This window comes from the organism of the source record quoted next, unplaced genomic scaffold (genome assembly GCF_019419815.1).
Source record: "Pyrus x bretschneideri cultivar Hongxiangsu unplaced genomic scaffold, Pyrus_bretschneideri_v1 Contig77, whole genome shotgun sequence".
In the NCBI taxonomy this organism is placed as follows: Eukaryota; Viridiplantae; Streptophyta; class Magnoliopsida; order Rosales; family Rosaceae; genus Pyrus; species Pyrus x bretschneideri.
Genome location: NW_025999817.1, coordinates 1326874 through 1350315, shown reverse-complemented (window position 1 = coordinate 1350315; position 23442 = coordinate 1326874). Strand labels below are relative to the sequence as shown.

The window sequence follows — 23442 nt, the reverse complement described above, 5'->3', positions numbered from 1 at the left end:
TGCCATGATGCAATCCAAAACTTAACCATATCGTAGTGCTTTCAAATATATAAATACGTACATATAATAATGTGGCATAAAATGCACAATCTATAACGCCCTACTCCCGAACTATTTATTTTCGGGAATAATTATCGATGACATGCCCAACTAAACACTAGCTTAACTAACTATCAATACTTACGATTCCTTACTTCAATTTCTCTATTCCTCACACACTGTTTTATGACCACATTTAACCAACAAATCATAAAGTTAAAACTCACATTTTCACCAATTCCTTCGCATTGCTTAATTTCCCAAACAAGACTTTTGTTCAAATATTGTATGGATGCATCTAACATCTCATTAGATTGCCTACGTACCCTAAACAGGGATCAAGCCATTCGTAGTTCACATATCCAACATTCAAACCAAATCCGAATATATTCATTTAAGCCAACATATACTACAATCGTATTAATATTCAAACCACATCAATTAGGTCTCAAAAGCATAATTAGAATAACAAGTTTGCATAAAAATACAATGTTGGCTTCCTAGCCATGCGCCGCCGCACCAGTCGCTGTGGGTGGCAGTCGGCCGTCCCAAGCTTGTCGAAAAACTCAACTATTTCTAACAATTCTCAAAAAATACAGAAATGAAGATCTCAAAGAGTAGAGCAAACTTTTTACCTGTGGCTAAGTCCAATTTGGCCTGGAAGGGCTCCAATTTGCCTCGAACTCACCGAAAACCCTAGAAATAGATGTTCTTGATTCGTCCTCAATTCGACTTCGACGCTCCAACCAATGTTTGGGACTTGTTCCTAGGTCCAAGAGGGTTGTTTGATAGTGTGGATCGAGGGTAAACATTTCAGAAAATGGTGGATTTCCAACTAAGGGTCTTCGGCCTCGTGGGTTGTTCTTCATGGAAACTGTGATGAAACTTCGTTGGTTAAGGCTATAATTAGATGTTGGGATACTATGATGATGTTTAGGAGTGATGGGAGGTCTCAATTCGCTGGAAAAATGGTAAAAAGGCGACGAGAAACCACCAGCATACGGGTCGGGTCACAATCCTGCGTAAGGGATCCATGATCCCATACCCCCCTCTTTTTCTCTCTCCCTTCCCGTTTTTTCTCCCTTCTATGATTGGGCTCCCATTTCGTTTTTAGACACACTCACCAATGGCATATAAATCTACTCACCAATGGCATATAAATCCTTTAGTAATAATAAAAATATAGTGTAAGATAATTAAAATAGTGATTCATTCCAAATACTTTCGGGTTCGTAACTCAATAAAACTTTAACCGTAACTCCAAATTCACATTCTACTTGTGCCTACGCGTCCGTAAGATCGAGCTCTATCCGAATATGTTAAGAACATGAAAAAATATCCGAATATATAATATTTTCGCGCTTCTAATGGATGTTTACCAGTTGGGGTTGGGATGAAATGAAAGGGAAGCACTTTGCATTTAAAAGGATTCTAGTGTTTACTCATCATTTTGGCAATAAAAGAGTGGTGAGATCCAGTAAAAAATTCATATTCACAGAATTTGGAGGAATTGGATTACTGAGATGGAGGTGATAATCCCACAGTTTTTTAGCCAAAATAGTCCTTGAGATTTGCATAACTCCTCATTTTGGTCCCTAAGATTTGAAATGAATAGAAGTAGTCCTTGAAATTGTCCATCATCAATCATTTTGGTCATTCCATGAAAAATCTTAATTAAATAAGAATAAAATGACAAAAGTACCCTTATATTTTGTCAAATCATTTTGGCCTATTGTTTTAAATTGAGGGTATTTTTGTCATTTTGATCCTTAGTTAACATAATTTTTCACGAAATGACTACAATGATTAATGGTGAACAATCTCAGGGACCGCTTTTATTAATTTCAAATCTCAGGGACCAAAGTGAGGAGTTATGCAAACCTCAAGGACCATTTTAGCTAAAAAGCCTAATCCCACTATGGGTGAAAGCCTTAATCTAGAATCATTCTTTTCTACCCAAAGTACCTTTAAAGGTCTTTATCACTTAGCCCCACCATATGTTTCTGTTTTTTGCCGACTCTCACTTCAGCACCCAGCTTCTCCATCTGCACATGCACCCTATCGAGTAAAGCACTTGCACCATTGTATGACTCAGAGGTTCTAACAAACCATCCAAATTAGCTAGCTACATAGCCGCACTTACGTGAATTTCCAAATTTATCGATCCATTGCCCTGAAATCTAACTTGCATCGACAAATGAGTAAGTAAAAGAGAGAGGAATGAGGAGAGGAAGTAAGGGGAAAAAACAAAGGAAGGAGGAGAGAAATGGTTTTTCTGTCCAATTTTATGGAATGATCTTCTGATTGAGCAATAGGTGACAAAGAGAGGTAGAAAGAAAGGAAAAAGGGAAAAACAACAAAGGAGATATGGTTAATGATGGAAGACGATGCAACGTTGAGCCTAATTTTATGGAATGATCATCCTTACCATCTCATCTTCTCCATTGGTCTCTCCCCCTTCTATCTCTTACTCCCTTTCACGCTCTTCAATTTTAAACGCTCACTGCAATTCATAGAAGAATTCTCCATCAACCCTTGTTTGCAGATAGCTCACGATGGAAGACAATGCAACGTTCAATCTAAATTTGTTTTAGTAATTTAATCACAATGCTCTTCCCAATGCTCCTGCAGGTAGCCTAGTTTTGCGCTAAGATCATCAATCTCCATCATGCCTTCTTTGAATTTCCTTCTACTCCAGTTCAACAGTCTACTCTGCACACATCAAGTTTCCTCTGCCAATTCCTAAGGTCACCAGCCACGTAGTGGATTCGCCAAAATTTTTCAATTATCTCATAACAACCTTCCTCCTCCAGCCAAAAGGATTCAAATCGACAGATCTTCTTTCCTCATAGAGGTTCTAGATTAAAAGTAATAACTATCGAGCAATGATCAGATACCCAAACTGTTTCAAGAATCACAGTGGTGTTTGGCCACATCTCTTGCCAACTCTCATTCACAAGTCCCCTATCTTAGCGTTCCTGAACAAGGTTATTATTTTTTGTCCTACGCCAGGTAAACTTCCGTCAGCTGAATATGAGATAAAAGAGCTTCATTTACGACAGTGAACTCCTGAAGATATCGAGGGTGAGAATGAGGAATTTCACGTCCTCCAGACTTCTCGTGATCCCACAACAAATCATTAAAGATCCTCTTTTCCTGCAGAATCATGGGTTATTCGAAGGCCCCAAGACATGCGAAAGACAATCCTAGAACCCTCTTTTCTTCGCTTTGTAGAGGTTGCCATAAACCCAAGTGGCATGGCTCCATGAGTTATTGCACCCATCCCTAATTCTTATATGAATAATATATTTTGAAGAGAACAATACTTGGACTTCTATTGGGTTATTCCACCTTAAACATAAACCACCTGTTGCCCCAATAGAAGGGACCTCACATCCAAGATTAAACCTCATTCTTCTTCTAACACCAATTAATTTGTGGTTTTTCATTTTTTTATTCTAATAAAAAAACCACAGAGGTTTTTTACTTCCTAAAGAGCCCATGGAAACCTTGAACCATTGTGTACGGCCCTAGACCTCGACAGTTCCAATGGAGGTAGCTAATGGTGATTTTGGGGCTATTTCAGGCCAACCACCACCACCCTGGGACTTCTCCCCCGCTATTCGCACGATCAACGCCTTAGTTTCCACTTTTGAGATAATCTCAAGGTAATCCCAAATATTTTCCTCTTCAGTTACAGGACTTCATGGAGATCTTCCTCAGCCAAATTAGCCTTTTCCTCACGAACCAGAGTTATTTCAACAACATCTCAGTAAACCTTCTTTTTTCCCTCCTCTATTTCCAGAACTACTTTCTCCTTCTTTACTTTCTTAGATAGTGATTAAGAGCCAGAAGCCTCCTGGTCCCCAAATCTCTTCTTTAAATCTAGGTCTTTAAAGGGGTTCATTTATGGTTGGTTTGAGGTGGAGTCTCTGCCATGTGGGTTGATCGTTGTGACTGTAAGGGTTAAAAGTTTATGGCCCGACCCTTTTAACCCATGGGCATCTCGTCTATCACGGTTAGGCCGCAAGGTTCTCCAGGTCAGCCCAGGCTAGTATTTTCCTCAATTTCCTGGATAATTACTCCACTCCTATGAGGCCTGGGAAGTGGCCCAAGAAACTCTAGGTGGCCTTAAGCTGGGTTAACATCAATAAAGCTTGGCCCATAGATCCAGGCCCACCAATACTGACATGGAACACACCATTTTGCTCCAAGGAACCCTCTAGCGTGCACCAGACTTTCTAACTCCAAAAACTCTCCTACCTCCGTAGCTAGCCTTCTAGAACTTGTCTCCGTGTTTAGGTTCAGAGGGATACCTCTCATTTGAAGACAAAATGGAACAAGGTGTAGCTTTATTTCCTTTAGTGAAAGATCTGACGACCACCTCTTGACCAAAAATTACTTGTTTATAACCGCCCATGGGACTTGATCTACAATCCGGTCAGCCATACCTTCACCCTTCACAAGGATGATGAACCTGTTATCTTGGACCCAATTGATGTTGATGTCCTCATACTTCTTCCAGCCCCCTCTTCGAAATGTTCCTTATTCCCCACTATTTTAGTGTTTTAAATTCAAAGCCTGCCCTACTAGTTTAACACCTTTCTCCATGTTGGACAGTTCCAAAGATTCTTCTAGTTGGACCACCAGATCTTCGACCTCCACCTAGGCCATTACATAAATCTCTGGTTTGCTTGAGATGTAAAGAATGGTCCCACTGGCACTTCCAAATTCCTCATCCCCTTTCATTCTCCAGATGGCTAAGGCATTTGAACTCGTATATCACTCAAATCCAAAAAAAAAAAACCGCTAAGTTTCCAGATACAGCATGTGCACAATGTATTTGGGTATATATATATCCCTTTTTTGATCCCTAGAAACCTCCACAAATGTATAGCTGCTAGTAGGTATATATTCCTCCTGGTGAGCCTTCATTTCAGGTGGGTGAGGGTTGCACTTCGCCTGAACTCCCAATAAATGCAATAGGATCCCCATAAATCCAACAGGATTCAAGCGATCAGTGTGGGTGGTTTTTGGAAGGAGTATTAATCAATTAAAGTAAGGCAGATTGGATGTGTGGAAAGCGAAGTAGGTGGGAGAGAGAGGAGGGAATTAATGAAAACGCGTTAACTCACACAAACGGAGAGGAATATCTCACAGCAGAGAGAAAAGGTGTTAAGTTACATCCTACTTTTTCCTAGGCCATTTTTAATCTCTTGGTAAGCCCCCTTTTAGGCTTACATTATTGTAGTCGTACTAACATTTTTACTTCATAGTGCCAACAGGATCCTCTCCATTTCCTCTTTGTGAGGATCTTGAAGATCCGTCAATTGTGTCCGTTCATCATACATTGTGCAGGTTAATTTTAGTCAGGTGTTGTTTGTGTTCAATTTTAAATATAAAAAAAATTAAAATGATTTTTGACCGCTAAATGTATGATAAACAGACACGATTCACAGATCATCGATATCCTTACAAAGAGGATCCGGTTCTTCATTGTGGATATATTTGTATGTGTGGATGTATATTTGTACTATGAATGTATATGTACATTTGAATTGTGTTTCTTTTTTTGTTTGCTTGGTGTCAAGGACATTCACATTTTGTTTTGGCATTGAAAAAAATATGTTTTGTTTGTAACTTTATATAACCATTTTAGAAGTCATATTCGAATGCAAGCATGCAAATAAAAAATTAAAAATAAATAAAAATTAAAAAACGAAACAAGTAAACTTTAAATACCATTTTGATTTGGTATTTAGATGATTTAGTATTCAAAACCGTAAACCGGCATCAACCAAACTGGAACCAGTGTGTACCGAACCTTATAATTTTAGTAATAAATTTAAGTGGAACCTCATTGAATCGGACCATTGATATTTCCTAGTTCTGGTTCCAATCTAAGGGTGAAACTACACTGAACTACACCGTACACACCCCTACAAGTAAATCACACATTAAGAAAATCTAACCTTCAAAATATGCATTATAAGTCGTAAGTAATTGGAAAAACTAAGTAGAATTGTTAAGGTGACGATGGAACCCTAGTGCTTTTACAATTTCATTTCAAAAACTGTTCTATTATTTTATTTTACATTTATTGAACCTTTAATTGTTTTTAATTTTAAATTCGCTTTTATTATTTTAGGTCATAAAATTAACCTTTTACAAAACTTTGTTTTAAATAGTTAATTAAGAATTACTTTTAAATATTCTATCCCTTAGGAGAACGATCTTGAATGAGCATTTTTACTACAGCTACCTTGTTCTCTAGTATAGGGGTGGGCACGATGCAGTTCGGTGCGGTTCCACGCCTAAACCGGAACCGGAATCGGAAAATATCAACAATTCTGTTCGGTTCAGTTCCTCTTAAATTTATTACTAGAACCATATAGTTCGGTCTACCATGGTTCCAGTTCTATTTTTACAGGTTTACGACTCCGAATACTAAGCGTAAATGGAAACAATATAACATTTGATAGGAACCTTACTCAATTATTGAAATTGAGTTGGAAAACAGATACCAAAGAACAAATATAACAGTAAAACTGATTAAGTGGGAACAGAGAAGCACCAAAACCAAAATATGTAAAAAATCTCAAGTATAAAAGTAAGGAACATGCCAATAAAACATAAAAACCTAAGGCATACACATGGAAGAAGCATTGCACCTCATTTCAGCAATTATATGCATCAATAAGCCCAAATGATATAAGCTAAGGAGCATGCCAACTACAAATATTAAAAAACCACATAAGCTATTAAATAATTGCCAATTGTTTGAAATGCTAGAGAACTCCCAAACTCCTGCTTTAACAGGTTATTCCCTGAAGTTTGTTGTTAAGGGGGAACTCTAGCAGAACTAACTTGGTGAAACTAATTTTTCAACCTATTATACCATGTCATGTGTGTGTATATATAATTTATTTATTTATTATTAATAAAACGGTTCAGTTCGGTTCCGGCTGGTTCTTGTTCATTCGAAATCAGAATCGAAACCAATTTGAACGGTCCAGTTCGGTTTTTGACTCAAAGTTAACTTTTCCGGTCAACACGGTTCTTTTCAATTTTTTTTTCTTACGGTTTGACGGTTTTTATGCCCACCCCTACTCTAGTAAATGTTTTTAAGTGTTTTTGTGACGTCCCGTCCCGGGAATATCGAACCGCACATGTGAAATTACGACTTTACCCCTAGTTCGTTTTTTTTGTCATGTTGTGGATTGTTTGAGTGGTGTGGCATGTGCTGGGCCACACACACACACACACACACATACACTCTGAGACACTGTCACACTCTCTCCTCTGTCTCCTCACTGTCTCTCTCTCCCCCGAGTTCCATTCCTCCTCCTTCCCTTTGAAAATGTACGGACAAACCCACAACCCACCAAACCCTCACAGATCGTGGAAACCAGCTGCACCATTGAACTCGTGAGGTCGAGGCGAGCACAGCCATACCCTTTGCAGGTGAGAAGTCCTTGGTTTTCACGTGGTTTTGAAATTGGCCGAATTGAGTACTATTCATGCAAAGGTTATTCATTAAGTTTTTGGGATTTCTAAGCTCGTAGGCAGCTTGGTGGTGTCACGAGGAACCTCGGAGTACTTCGTTGGACGGTTTTGGACGCCGGAATCACGAACGGTAAGATTGGCCGGATTTTCGTATTTTAGAAAGTTTGAATTTCTTTGTTTTTAGGCCCTAAAACTAGTCCATCGTGGTAGATGAGGTTTAGGGCTTCATTTTGGTGTAAAATGCGTGAAAAATGGTTGAGAAATGACGGAGAATAGTAAGTTTTAATTTTTCCCAGTTTTCCGGTGGCCGGAGTCCGGCGAGGGTTGATCGGAGAAGATAGGGGAATATTCCGTTAGGGTTTAACGGAATATTCCTAACAGAAGCTAACGGCGTCAGTCAAGGTTAACGGAATATTCCAGGGAATATTCCTGACGGCGTCACCTGACGCCGTCAGTGTGCAGGTCACGTGGCCGCGCGTGGGGGCGCGTGGACCCGTGCCTGTGCTGGCGCGTGGGGGCGCGTGAAGTGTCCAAAAATTATTTTAAAAATATGGTTGTGATCCTGAGGTTGTGTAGAGCACGTTGGTATATTCATTTGTCCATTTTGAGCAATGTATGAGAAGTTATTACGAGAAACGGATTATGTGCTTTAAAGTTAACGTTTTTATAGTTGTTTCGCATCTAGGTGACACGTACCCAGAGGACGAGCGTGCACATGCGAGACAGGGGGGCTACGACCCTTCTACATACCAGTGAGTGGGCTTTTGTTTTCCGTATATACCTATATACATTTATATTCCCAGAAATTGATTTAAAAAGGGTTATTTGCCTTATGCCATGTACTTTATTATTTATCGTTTATGCATCGTTCCATGCATTATTTGTGGCATACATATACATATGCATATGTCATATATATTTATGTGTGGGTGCTGTGGAAGCATAGGTAAGTGCCAGGTAAGCGTTAATTAACGATTGCATTACATAGTGTTTAGAGATGCTTAGAGAGCTCATAACCTGCACCCCCGGTGTTAGTGCTCCCGCCCAGAGTAGGGCACAGTCCTTCACGTGTTGTTCACCTCCCGCACCATACGCTCAGCTTGGATCCAAGTTAGGTGCATAGGCCTGTCGTACAGACCACAGTAGGTGGTTCCGACTCGTAGGTGACCCGCGATTATTCGCACAGCCTTCACGTGATCGTAGCACTAGAGCGTATATACATGTTACACCCAGGCCTGCCGTACAGACCCCTTTAGGTGGTTCCGGCTCGTGGGTAGGTTTATTTGTGAGATTGATATTTGAGCTCTATATACAGCCGTACAGGTCACGTTAGGTGACTCCGGCTGCCAGAGGATTGGGTGATTGATACGACTCACACCTGAGCACTTGTATATCATTAGGAGATTTTGACATAGCATATATTGAGCATGATTGGCATACCCTTGAGCATGTTTGGGCATATCTATACATACGTACATATGTTATTTTTCTGGGAAGTATACAGGTTTTACGGCGAGGGGTTAGTTTGTGTTTTGCTAAATGGTTTTCAAAGAGCTTTGTTTTTGCCCACTCACGCTTTGTTTGCGCCCTCCAGGTTCTAGTTGCTTTAGCCGTTGCGGTGGTTTCCTTCGAGCTTCGCGTTCGACAGACACTTTGTAGGGTCTTCGGGCGTACTACGTGTTGTTTTATTGACTGCTATAGACCTGCCTGATTTGTATCGCATACTCACTATTCTTGTATAGAATGTAGTTTTTATTCGTACTTATTTACTACTCTATTAGCTCCGCACTTGCAATGTAGTCGTTTTGTGACGGCCAGCACGCTCCTATCTCGGTCGGGGTGTGTCAGTTTTCATCTCTACTTTTGCTAGTGGTAAAATCCTATGTCTCGTTCTATTAAAGAGACAATACAAATAGATAGTAAGAATAACATTTTATTTACCAAATTGTTCAAAATATCCTCCAACGTCCAAATACACCACAAGATCTCTAAAAATTTCACTTTTGGTCATACTTTAGCCATGCAGACAACATCACCAATGGCGTAGCCACCCACAAGGCTAAGGTGGGCTGTAGCCCAGGGAGGTTTTCTGTAAGAGGAGTGCTATCTATGCACTCATTTTTACTTCTCACACACCCTCTCAATATTTGGTTGTTCAAATCGAATGAGTTGGAGATGATCACTGACAGAAAATTAATAAGGCCGTGTTGGAAGTAAAAATGAGTTTGTGAATAGAACTATTCTTTTGTAAAATCATGTTTATAGCTTACTCAATTTCAATGGAGATTATTATTTAATGTATATTTTATAGAGGATAGGTAATAAATAATACGTTTTATGCTAAAAATTATAAATTAGTTCTATCTCGAGTCCCTCTTTATCATATTCTTTAAAGAAAAAAACCATTTACCCTATGTAATTTAGCCTCTGTGCTTCTTATTCAAGAAAAAAATAATAATTTCTTTAAATCCACAATTAAATCATTATCTCTGCAATTCCTTAATTTCCATTGCGATTTTCCAATAAATGACACCTTTGGTACTTTCTTAATCTCTATATTTACTTATTCTTGATTTAATTAGTAGGTTAATTATTTATATGGTCCATGAATTTATCGGTTAGGGTTATGATTTTGAGAATAGTTTATATTATATTGTTGTTCTTTTATATTGATTATATATAACCAAAAAATAAACATATGATTTTATAGTACTATTTTCAATTAGCCAACCCAAGAAAAAAATCCTGGCTCCGCCCTTGGACATCACAACCATCATTCTCACTGCTCTTCAACGCGGTGTCACCGACCTAGTCCTCTTCATTGCTCCTTACCCAATTGATGAGCCATTTTTTCCCACTGCCCATAAAGGTATTCACAAACCCAAACCTCGAGTCTCTCAAGTTAAAACAAAGATGTAGTGAATTTCCCGCCCTTCCCTTCCATTCCAGCCTTGAAAATTAAAGGTTGCAAGTGGATATTTCTTTCCTATGGATCCCATCCCACACCCATTTTAACAACTGTTGCCCCAAACTTGAGGAATTAGTATTAAAAGGAAGATCGATGACATGCACACATTAGGTAATGATGAATGCGTCTTCAAAATCAATTCTGCAACGATGAAGACTCTTCTAATAATTTGTATACCTATCTTGACTTCGACGAGTTAAATGATTCCCTTTACATATTTGATATCGAGGCTCTAAACTTGAAGAACCTCATCACTGAAGATGACATCTTGGCTACCTAACCAAGAATCTGAACTCAATCATCGATGCCAAGCTTCAAGTTGAGTTTCCAGAATTGGAATACTCCAAGTGAACTATGTGAAGCCTAAAATTATCCCAAAAATCGTAGAGGTAATACATGGACTTTTGATCAAGAAAGACAAGATTGTCTTCATTAAATGGGCAGACTTCTCAGATACTCCCATGAGCAGCTCAGTACCTTTGAAGGTCCAAGTAGCTAAATACAATTGCTCACAGCTCACTTGCCCATGGCAAGGAAAAGTCAAAGTATTAAAGATAAGGATTAATTACTCAAATCTCATATTTAATACATTCTCAATTGAAGACCGACTCCATTCAAGTAAGTAATCCCTATTTAAATCAATTAAAGATATTTACCCCATTATCTCAAGATATTATTTCCTATTTAATATCTTGAGAATATTCTCTCCCTAAACCTTGGTCAATAGGATGCCGTTATGTGTAGAGTAAAACCCGAACACCATGGAGCCGCACCACCACCGTTGCCACGTCCCAATAGCTATGGCAAGGCCACCAGGCCACGACCTAAGTAGCAGTGCCCCATCCCTTACAGCAACCCAATCCACAAAACCATGGACATGAGGCCCAGGTCTACTCCATGGCCCATGGGAAGACGGCTCAAGCCCTCCAAGCTGCAAGCCGAGCCTAGAAGGCCCAAGTCACAGCAGCTTAAGCCGTCAACCAAGCAGCCTAAGCCATAACAGCCCAAGCGGTCACAACCCAAGCCCAAGACCAGAAGACCCTAACACCATGGTCGGCCACTCCCTTATATATACCTCAATCTCTGCCAAATTTTGGTAAGCTTTAGCTACTCCTAAAAATCCCTAAACACTTAACCTTTTTAGAGAAACTAACTTAGGCATCAGAGATCCATTGGCCTAACTCCTCCCCCCCCCCCTCACACCTCGAGGGCACATGAGTCTTAGGTCTTTGATCAAAGGTGTTGATTATTTTGCAGGTGCAGTTTCATCAAAGTTAGAGACAGCAGAAGTTTGCATCGACAAAGTAAAATTGTGAAGGCCTTACATTTGTTTAGCAATGACCCTCTATGATCATAGTGTTGGGGCAAGCGTCCTTTTGATAGCTATTTCTCTGTTTTCTCATTTGTTAGTACTTAGTAGTGAGTTATTTGCTTAGTTTTTTGCTAACTTGTATGTGTTGTATATGTTGCTTTATTTGTAAGACTTTTATTGGACTTGCATCTATTTAGGAGTCCTAATTGATTTAGAATACAAGATAGGAAGGAATATTTGATTATCCCGGATTACTTGGTGGTGAAGTAAATCTATAATTATTGGGAATATCTTTCCTATTAGTCATGGATTTTGGAAGTGCTAAAGATATGTATTAGGGTTTTCTTTATGGGCAAGGAAAACCTAATAGTCTCACCCATTAGTATAAAGATTAGGTCCCTACTCTTATACACAAGATTCTAGCACAAAACCTACCCCATATAGGAGTGAATAAGGCGTGTAGAGAGAGCAAAAGATCTTTGCTTGGTGCTGCTGTTCATGATTCATCATTGTGCTTCGATTCAATGGCTTCTCAAGGTTAGTACTTTTAGTGTGCATATTATAGTCGACTTACACTATCTTCTATAACGAGGGTTTTGAGGTTAGGGTTTTAGTGGAGAAGATAAGGCAGCATATACCGTCCGTACAAGTTGGGTATGCATACTTTCAGTTTGAGGAGACTATAGTATGCATCAGATAGTTGAATTCATCATTAGAATTCATCAAACATTGATGTGTGACATTGCTTTGACTCTGTATCGTTTTGCTTGCTGCATATGCAGGGCATACATATATGGTTCTCGGGATTCACAAAAAGGGTTGAGGAGAAAAACAGAGAACAACTTGCATAAAACGGATTCATTGTCACGTAACTTCTGAATCCACTAATACATTGCCACCCAACAAAACCATTTTTACTCACATTTTTCATTTCCCTTATTAGACTAAAATTATAGTTCCATTTAAGTATCAAGAGGTGTCAGAAAACTAGTTTGGTGACGAGAAGAAAATTTTGGAGACAGCAGACCCGCGACCTGTTTTTTTGGGTCAATTTTGCTACGTTCTATTTGCTGCCGTTATTTTCATGATGGGATAAAATAAAACGTCACAATTCGTGTTCTAATGCTTCCTTCTCACAAGAAAATATGGGCTTCTACTTTCTAGTTTGTGTTCAATTCTCAAAACAAACATACAAACAAACAAAAAAAACAAAGCTGAAAAAAGAAGTTCGAAACTAAACCCCAGCTTTACGCAACTCACCCGTCATTATCCTACATGTGATGTAATCTACAGTTGCACGGTTGGGACGACTGAATTAGATCAATATACGCACAAGCCAAACCCCATAACAGGCGTCGTCTTACGTTTTAACCTTAACAATTGATATTCCATCATTTTTAGTTTTCACATCAAAACCCTATAAACTTGAAATCCAGAACAAGAACCCTAATGATATTGAAATACGGTCATCAGCCTAATGATACAGTACGTTCGACCTATTTACATATCACCCCTGAAAAATGGTGCACTTAAAAATGAGCTGGAGAACGTCCCTCCGCTGTTAGGGAAAAGCGTGAGGAAGCAGATAAGGCCGAGGACACAACCCCAAGCAAACCTATCATCTCCCAAGGGGCTGATTTCATCTTTCGCGGGCATTTCTTCTCCACCCCGGAAGAAGGTGGCAAATAATCCCCATGCCAAGCAAAGGACACTTCCACTTAGGCCACCAATCCCAAGTAAAAGCGATGTGGCAAACGATAGCAGAGCAGCCGTACCTCTCCCAAACATAGCTTGTGCAATCCGGCCTCCTTCGAGTCTCCCACATGGCAACAAGTTAAGAGAAGTCACCACCATCCCTGTCGAAAAATGCAGTCAATACCTTGTAGTTGTATCCAGATTAGATTTATACATTTGACAAATGTTTAAGCCTATGCTGGATTTTGGCATTAAGTAATCATGTCAACCTTTATTTCTTCCGATTCTTCCCAAAATGCCAACACAATTATTTCACACATTTGAGTGGCGTTTTATTTTGTCACACAAGCACACTAACAGAGTATGTAGTCTTATACAACTCAATATAATTTCTTTCAATTTAGGTCACCTTAAGGACTGCTTAGATATAACACAGGAGCCAAGCTATTTGCAGAGGTTGAGTTTCCAGATAGAAACTGTCATTTCGTGAAAACTTTCTGCCAACTAGCACAGTAACTCTGCACTCAAAATTTTGGAGCCGCAAAAGAGGAGGGGGCTGGGGGCTGTGAGGGGGAGGATGAGGTAAAACTGTAATATGAATTAAGAAGGTTAAAGAACTGACCTAGAAGTCCAGCAAAAGCAAGGGGATCCACAGGAACTCCAACTCCTTCCACTGCATAGGGCAGCACATTTCCAAGGTCATCCGCGTAAGGACCAATAACAAATTGGACAAAAGAAAGCAAGGGATTATTATAGAAGAATTGCGGCCTTATATACCTGCCAAGAAAAGAAAAAGGAATGCTTGTTAAAACGAAATAATTAGTATGCTAGAGCTTTGGGCAGGACGTTTAAAAAAGCAATCTGTTATATTTCTGAGTAAGGGTCTGTGAAGAACTTACAATGCATTGTCACCCCCATTAAAGCTTCCATCAGCCACAAAAGCAGCAATTGCAAGCACCAGTGATGTGAGATATGCACTAGCCGTGCGTGCCACTGGAATGTCAAAAAGCGCTTTCTTGTTTGGAAGCAGTGATTCATAGTTATTCATCACTCCTAAACAGCCTGTCCAATTGGATGGCACGAGAAAAGATGGACTGAGTTTTACACCGTGACGAGCAGCTGTCACTCTAGTCGCTATCTGTGTAAAACAAACTTGTTAGAATGGAAGAGAGATACACAATTACGTCACATACAGACCAGGTTAGAACCGGAGTACAAAAACTCATAACCATCACATCAGAACAAAGGGATGCAAAATGTCCTCATATACGTATTCTCTAAATTAAAATTCATTTTTAAGCCTAATAATCTTGGTATGCTCCTCATGTTGGATTAACATTCTCCATTTCTCGAAAAGTCACGCTAACACATCATTAAAAAAACAGGATTTGCCAGTTAAAACCTGATTATTCTAGACCAGACAATGATATGAATTGTCGAGATTAATGACAGACAAATCAAATGAAGGATAAAATACCTCGGAAACTCCCAAAATAGATAGGAAGCCACCAAAGAGGGGCACAACATTGGCAAGGTAGTCATCCCATGTAGCATCAGGTTTCAGGAAGAAGCCACTCATCAGAGCTACGGTACCAAAAGTGGCAACACATAAGGTTACTGCACTCACATAACCCAAAGGAGTGCTCAGCTTGGTTGACTCAAACTGCAGATCAATTTCTGATTTGGGTTGCACCATACAGACCTTAAAGAAGAACAAACCATGTCAATATATAACTAGAAACAACATTAAGTTTTAATCAAAGTAAGAATTTTATCATCCACATTTGAGAGACTAGGATCAATTTAGATCAATTTCATACTAATATCAGTACCTGTTTTCTGATGTCATTAGTTTTTTCTTCCATGAACCATAACACAACTTCTCTTCCTGCCGCTTCAGATAGCTTTTGCTCTAATTTGGGCATGACCTCTTCAATTGGTTTCCTCAAATTTCCAACAAAAATGCCTCCATCTCCAAATCTCCGAACATCAGTCGGAAAAAATGTATCAAACCCAAAACAACTCCTTAACTGCCACATCAAAATAGACACAACATAAGATACAAAAGTTTGGTACTTCTTGACATAAACTAACGACACAAAAAGCTCCCAACAGGTCATCTTCTGATAAATTGATAACCAGTAAGCTATACTTTAAAGGAAATTGACTAAAATTATCACAAATCAAATCCCAACTGCTGCACTAGAATTATAGATCAACGACACAACAATCAAATATCAACAACATACTGAAAAACTGATTATTTCAGCAAATGATCATTTTGGTCAATTTCCCTAATTATACCCAGTCATGTTTTGGCATCAACAAGTATGTTTAATCACATCCAAATCCAAAACTGCATCCTTTTCACTTACACCATAAAAAAAAATTGATTTCCAGACTATAACACTTTCATGAGCAAACACTTGCAAAGGGGGAAAAAGTAGAAGAAAATTACCTTGTTAAGATCAATTGCCTTGAAAGTCTCTTCAGCTTTCTCCAGCCTCTCCTTCTCTCTGGTCAAACTGTCACGCAAAACTTTGTTCAGGATCCCTGCAACTGGGTTCCCACTACTTTCCCTATCAAGATCCTTGAGCTTCCTATCTGCCCTTTTCTTCTCCAACTTTATTGCAGCTTCAATGGAAGGATTTCCCATGAACTTCTTGAACTCCTCGTCCGTCTTCCAATCCGTCTCCTGCTGCTTCTCTTTCTCCTCATCAGACTCAGAGTCACCTCCTTCTGCTGGCAATTCACTCTTCTGGGTCTCACTGCCGTCGCTCGGCTTCTCGGAAACTGCAACAGCCGACGACGGCGACGAAGAAGAAGAAGTGGGTTCGTTTTCCTGGTCATTTTTCATGGAAAATGTGAGAAAATGATGGCGTTTTTTTGATAAGGTGAGATTTTGGGTGTTTTTACGAAATGGGGTTTTGTTGAAAGATGAGAGGGTGGTACTGGTGTTGCTATTCTTGGGAGGCCATGAGGAAATGGAGTAATGTGAAGCGATGGAGAGAGACGCCATTGGAGAGCTTGGAGAGTTGAGTGAGAGATGAGAGAGGCCATGGCGTGGTGGCTGTAGAAAAAGGAGTCGGATGCAGACAGAGAGAGAGAGAGAGAGAGAGAGAGAGAGAGAGGAATGTGGAGGAAGGTCTAGAAAGCTGGAGAAGAAAGACAGGTGGATTGGGTGTTGAAGGATGTGACAAGAAGATGAGACCCCGTGAAAGCCCAGTCGAGTTCTCCTCGGCTCCAATTGGCGTGTGGTATTCGATTTGATTTGAATTTTATGGATGAATGGTGATAAACTGATTATCGAAAGATAATGTTAGGAAAATCAAAATTTTAAATTAAATGATGTAGATGTAGATGTTTAGATTATTAATTAAGTGTCGATTAATGTACTTATTTTTTATTCGTGACATATCATTTGATTTTTAAATTTAGTTTATCTAGTATTATCCTAAGGAACTGGATCCCCTCTAGATCCATTAAAATTGAGCCACCTAATCAATTAATTCGGGCTGTTGAAATTTGATATAACGGCTACAATTATGATAGCTTTTAGAGGGCCTCCTGTTTATAACTGTTAAATTAAATTTCAACGGATAAGATTAATTGATTAGATGGCTCAATTTTGATGGATTTGGTTCCTTATCCTAAGTGTTACGTAGTTAGCTTTGTTTAGCGAAATGTGAAAGAGAAATTTACTCACAATTATAATATTATTGTGATTCATTTGTGAATGACAATTTGTAAGGACGTTCCATTGGATATGAATATAGAAATTCAATGAAATTTAAAGAAATTCAAAACTCCCTCAAATGGCCTTTTTTTGTTCTTATTTTCGTCTTGGTTAGGAGAAATCTGTAATGATTTTGTGAGGAAAATATTTGGAAACTCCAGAGCAAGATAAGAGGGAATACGTAATACATAAAAAAAATACAACAAAATAAGAAGAAAGGTGAATGTATAATTGCAACATATATGACAAAGTGCAGTTAGTTTCTTACTTTGTAAGCAGCCGAGTATTTTCGATTTCTTTTCATAAACCAGGAATGTCTGTAGCCGAACACAACTTGGCTGCTGAACCAAGTATTTTCGATTTCTTTTCATCAACCAGGAATGTATTTGGCTGCTGTAAATTCAGCAGCCGGTCCTGCTTATAATCAATCCGGAATGGACACGTGTTCAAATTTTGATTTTTTTAATCAAAACTTGGACATGCGTCATCCCGCATTGGTTGTAAGCAGGACCGATTGCTGAATTCTTCAGCAGCCAAGTTCTTTTCCTTTGAATTAGACAGATATTTGAACAAATAATCTCTACTTCAAGTATCTCATACCGCTTGATCTAAGATTTATGATCTTAGTTAAGAAATCTCCGAGTTACGCTTTAACCTTTCTAATTCCCATTTTTTTTTTTTTTTTTTTTTTTTTTTTTTTTTTTTGCCTTTTGAAGTTTAAATTACTCAAATCTACATAAAAGAAAATTCATACTTGAGTATAAGAGGGCAAAAACACACATTGTTCCAAAGTTCAAAGCGAGGAGGCTGGGTGATGCTACACACAATAACTAACTTAATTCATGTTTGCCACAATTAAACAGTCTAATTAAAATCTTACTATAGTATATTCACCAAAATAAAATTTACCACAATAAGAGGTGCAGCCTAGCGATAACAATTATAACATCCTACATCGACCAACGGAGAGGGGGTGATGTGCCTTATATGTACATGTCCACCTCTATATAGCACGAGGTCTTTTGGAAACTCACTAACTTCGGATTTCATTGGAACTCTGTAGTTAAGCGAGTTCGAGCAAGAGCAATCCTAGAATGGGTGACCCACTGGGAAGTTCTCGAATGAGTTTTCAGAAACAAAATTGTGAGGGCGTGGCCTGGGCCCAAAGCGAACAATATTGTGCTACGGCCTCTATGATGTAACAGAATGATATCAGAGCCACTCTCTCGTTTGGTGCGAGTGTGCCGACGAGGACGTCGGGCCCCTAAGGGGGGTGGATTGTAACATCCCACATTGACCAACGGAGAGAGGGTGATGTGCCTTATATGTACATGCCTACCTCCATATAACACGAGGCCTTTTGGGAACTCACTGCTTTAGATTCCATCGGAACTTCGAAGTTAAGCGAGTTTAGGCGAGAGCAATCCTAGGATGGGTGATCCATTGGGAAGTTCTCGTGTGAGTTCTCAGAGACAAAATCGTGACGGCATGGCCCAAAACAGACAATATTGTGCTACGACGGAGTAGATCTAGGATACGACAACAATCATTTTATTTGGAACATAAATGTTATATCCATTCTTATAACTACGAAAATTAATCATATCTACAACCGCAAATTATCCATTGAGGATTATCCATAGCTTTACCTGCCGGGTAATGGATTCCTCATTGGTTAATTGTTATATCCATTTTCATTAATGCAATAAAATTATTCATTCAACTGATGCATTATAATTTAATAGATATAAATTATGTCATTAAATATCCACATTAAACCATCAAAAACATAACAATACTTTTTAGAGGTGTTTATAAGGCAAATTGGTCCCATGAAAAAAATGGATGACATAAGTAAATATAATAGCCACTACGGGAGAAAGACGAAACAAATCATCAAATAATTTCAATAATTGTAAATATTCATATATTTAATCCTTTATGTTATATTATGTATGTAATATATATTATCAGGGCGGATTCAGGGACGGTTGTGGATAGGGGACCTGTATAATATCTGAAACTGTAACTGAATAATATTCACGTTTTTTCCCATCTCTGAAAAGTACTCGAATTTTCATCCCTAAATTCACCTCATTCGACGGTTATCCATGATTATCTGGTTTATTGTCATCCTTATGGCAGCCATGTTATAAAAATAAATCGTCGGAATGAGGTGGATTTGGGTAACGCAAAATAACCATGGATAACTAAGGACTAGGTTGAAATTTCCCATTTTATTTAAACACTGCAAAATTCAGACCAATAAATAAAAACTAGTATATGTCCACACACCCGCACGCAAAGTGTGTATGAAATTTTTTATTTTTGTTTTTAAAATTGAAGGAGAGAAGAAAAGAGTGAGAGAAAATGTGGGAGTAGAGAGATAGCGTGACACACCCCAATCGGAGTCAAGGCGTGTTGGCCGTCACATGAGAGTGACATAGCCAAGAGTGCAAAAGGAGTAATTACAAATGTGAACAAATTAAAACCAAAGCTAAAACTTATTCAAACTAAAAATAAGTGAGTATGCGGAAGTGGTCAAACCCAAGTTACAAACATTCAGAGCATAGGTAAATTAAAGGTGCAATCGAAATAATTAAGTACTAAAAACACAACCAGAGAGAAGATCCCTACATTAATCAGTGGAATGTCAGAATCTGCGAGGTAATCCTCATGTGCCATAAAGAAGAACATCTATCTAATACCTAGAGGGGCGAAAAACAGAAGGTTGAGTGGGCAAAAACAAAGTTTTAGAAAACACATTTATCTTTTCTGAAAGTACTAACCCCTCATTGTAAAACCGGTATAGTTTCCAGAAAATAATACTACATATATGTATGAGAAACCAATGCACAAAAACAGTGACAACAAAAGCATGTCATGCCACGATTTCTCAACGATAATAAGTGTAAGTCAGGTATGACTCAATCTAAACTATCAATTTAAAACATTTCTCAAAACCAATAAGTTTATACACACACACACACACACACACACACACACACACACACACACACACACACACACACATATATATATATATATATATATATATATACACACACACTCGAAAACAAATGCCCACTCATTGATATGTAGAAGGATCGTAGCCCTCTAGCCTTGCTTGTCCGTGTTCGTCCTCAGGGTATGTCTCCCATATATGCAAAACAACTATTTTTAGTTAATTAAATAACACATAAACCAAAATCTAGGATAAACTTCTCATGGTTTGCTCAAATGGAAGGTTTGAATATACGAGAATGATCTACTTAAAATCACCAATCCGCACATGAAAACCACTCACTGCCTGGAGGCCGAACGCGCTATCTAACCCACGGCCTTACGTGCAGCCATGCGTAGGCACGTGCACGGTATGTGCAAATGGAACCTTCACGGACATTAGGAATAGGCGGAATATTCCGTTAAATAGTAATGGCATCACATGACGCCATCAAAATATTCTGTCAACTTTGACAGAATAGTCACCTTCTTCTCCAGTTAGCTTTGCTATCTGCCGCCATCTGGTTCGCTAGTTTCTAGGAAATCTTACGCGAATTATGGGAAAATTTTCAAACCTTTATATCTTTGTCATTTCTCAACCAAAATCCATGAAATTTATACGGATTTGAAGCTTATGACAAGGAAAACAACATTGTGCCTTTGGGGATCCATAAATGACCTGAAATTGGCTTGAAAATCCCTCGAAAGATTTGGCCAAAACTGAAACTTCTCGAACTCGCGTGATCTGGCGTCAACTCCTTCCCAAAATTAGTCTAGGGTCCCTATGGAGTTGAATAGAAGCTTCCCCATGTCCTAAAACCTTGTAATCTTGCTATGATAGTGTCGGAGCAAAGTGCATCAAGTCGGAGCTTCTGAGTTGGCGAGTCAAAACTCGTCGTTCGACAATCAGGTGGTACGACTGGGTTCGTGAGGTCAAGATGAACATGATGATGGTCTTTGCAGGTTCGATCTGTGATGATTTGATGTATGTGTGTGGTGATGGTGGCTCGGGTGACAGAAGAAAGAAAAAGAAGGTCCGAGAAGGAGAGAGAGTACCTGATTGGGCAGAAGAGAGAAAGATATTTTCTGATTGGATTAGGGGAAATATAAGCTAAAATAATTGGTGGATAAAGATAGACATAGGTCAAAGTTTCAAAGAAAAAAAAACAATAGAATTTTGTAAAAACATACTCTAACGTGCGCAATCCAAAACAGTGTTTCCGACACTGATTAATTAATGCACCCGTGAAATAATTCTACCCATTTGCGCACTTTAATTATTCGTAACTTTCTTGTTACGACTCCAATTCGAGTCTAACTCGCGCTAACGCACTTGTGACTTCGAGACCAATTTAATTACGACAGTGAGTGAATAATTTAAAACTAAGTAAATACATCCACGTCACTTAGCCAACCAGGGCATAATTGTCACTTTACACACTTGAGGAGAAAATTATATAGAAAATAGGGACGGGTTGTCACAGAGGGAGCGGTTTATTTTTTATTTTTTAAAATTAGAGATGTTAAAATCACATGTTGGTGATACTTAAACAAATAACAGTAAAAATTTGTTCTGTGAAATTACGTTACTGCGCTTAACTTTTTTGTTGTGATAGAAAACTAAGTAGTCTTTTGCCCTTCTTTTGGTTGATAAAGAAAGTTCTATTAATATTTATAATATGTGGTTTAGATAAAATAAAATAGTGTAAATTACATAAAACTACCTTACTTATGGGTCAAACCACAATCTCATATCTCAATTTATGAATTTGTTGCAATGTCATACATTTGTTAAATATTCTATCAATTTGGGATGTGACAGGAGCAGGGTCTCTCTCCTTCATCATGTCATCATTTAACAAACAAATTATTAATTTTTTATTAATATATTTTTAGTAAAATTATTAATTTTATTAATAAATAAATAAATAAATAAATTTTTATTCCAGTTGGTGAATGAGTGGTTTCCACTCTTGCTATATGACATTTCAACGAATTTATAGGTTGATGCATAATATTGTAATATTTAAAACATGAGGTATGAAATTTTGGTTGAACCATAGTTGAGATAATTTTTTGTAATTTACTCGATAAAAGTTGTGAAATTAGTAACGCGCGGAGGCTTTAAGTTTTCACGTGCTTCTGGGCTTTCTATTAACAGAAATGCAGAAAAACACAGCAATGCAGAAAGAGCATGTATCGAAGAAGAAAAGAGAGAAGGGAATAAGAGAGAGAGAGAGAGAGAGAGAGAGAGAGAGAGAAAGAGAGAGAAAGAAATTGATTACATTGATATTGAATTAATGTTTACAACTATGAGAATACGGTTTATAGCCATCATGACTAGCTTGCAGCCTAAGCTATTTAACTAACTAATTCGATAACAACTCTAACATACCTTTCGACAGGTGAATATTGCCAACATCCCCCCTCAATCTCAACTGGGTCTTCCCAGTTTAAGATTGAAGCAGACCAATCAATGAAGCCAAGTAAAAGTAACCCAATTTCCCATGTTTAGGTACACCAAATGAGTATCTTCTCTGCTTCAAATGTTATCAACCCTGAATTACTAATCAATATTTCAACAAGAACTACACTTCGGCAATCGACCTTAATGGAGTTGCACATAATAACAACAAACAAGCTTTTTCAAGAACGTTACTTCGGCTATCAGCCTTTAAGGAGTAACACACAATATCTGAGACAAAACTTTTCACTCCAACTATCGGCCTTGTGGAGGAAACAAACAACTTACATAGAGATAATGGCTTTGGCCTTATATCCCAAATCAAGATTGCAAAAAGATGGCATCGACCTTATGTTCTTTCGCACAAAAAATCAACAAACCCAGAGCAAATAATCTTGAAGCATTTTCACAAACACATAGAGTGCAGAAAACACAAAAAACTCGAGAAAACTGAGATGAACGCATAACGCCGACTAAACTTCAAGACCTCGAACACCACAGCTTGGATGAATCTTCAGCACCAAGAAGAACCTCCATGAACAACCACCATGAGTGGAAGACGATGGCCACCAAGGATCGCACACGACAATCTTTGTCATAGCAAGAACTCTACACACACTTCTGGCTGTCGTAGATTCGCAACAACTAAAGAACAAGATCAAGAACCAAAACTTCTTTGGCAGTCGGCCTTCAAAGAAGATTTCATACTCCGACAATCG

At 38.5% G+C, this 23442-nt stretch overlaps 1 protein-coding gene across 3 annotated transcripts; it reads right to left on the bottom strand.

Annotated features, from left to right (window-relative positions):
- Window positions 1-13185: 13185 nt before the first annotated feature.
- LOC103928060 (probable zinc metallopeptidase EGY3, chloroplastic) lies at window positions 13186-16758 on the bottom strand. Of its 3 annotated transcripts, XM_048574983.1 has the most exons (7): window positions 15979-16758; window positions 15353-15550; window positions 14998-15222; window positions 14420-14658; window positions 14143-14297; window positions 13930-14024; window positions 13540-13681 (listed from the first exon to the last, which is right to left on the bottom strand). In XM_048574983.1, the coding sequence occupies exons 1-6, from the start codon at window positions 16537-16539 to the stop codon at window positions 13942-13944; spliced, it is 1461 nt and encodes a 486-aa protein (XP_048430940.1). In that variant the 5' UTR covers window positions 16540-16758; the 3' UTR covers window positions 13540-13681; window positions 13930-13941. The 3 variants fall into 3 exon arrangements, with proteins under 3 accessions (XP_009335346.3, XP_048430940.1, XP_048430941.1); XM_009337071.3 differs by lacking the exon at window positions 13930-14024 and having other exon boundaries at window positions 13186-13681; window positions 15979-16754; XM_048574984.1 differs by lacking the exon at window positions 13540-13681 and having other exon boundaries at window positions 13930-14038; window positions 15979-16756.
- Window positions 16759-23442: the final 6684 nt, after the last annotated feature.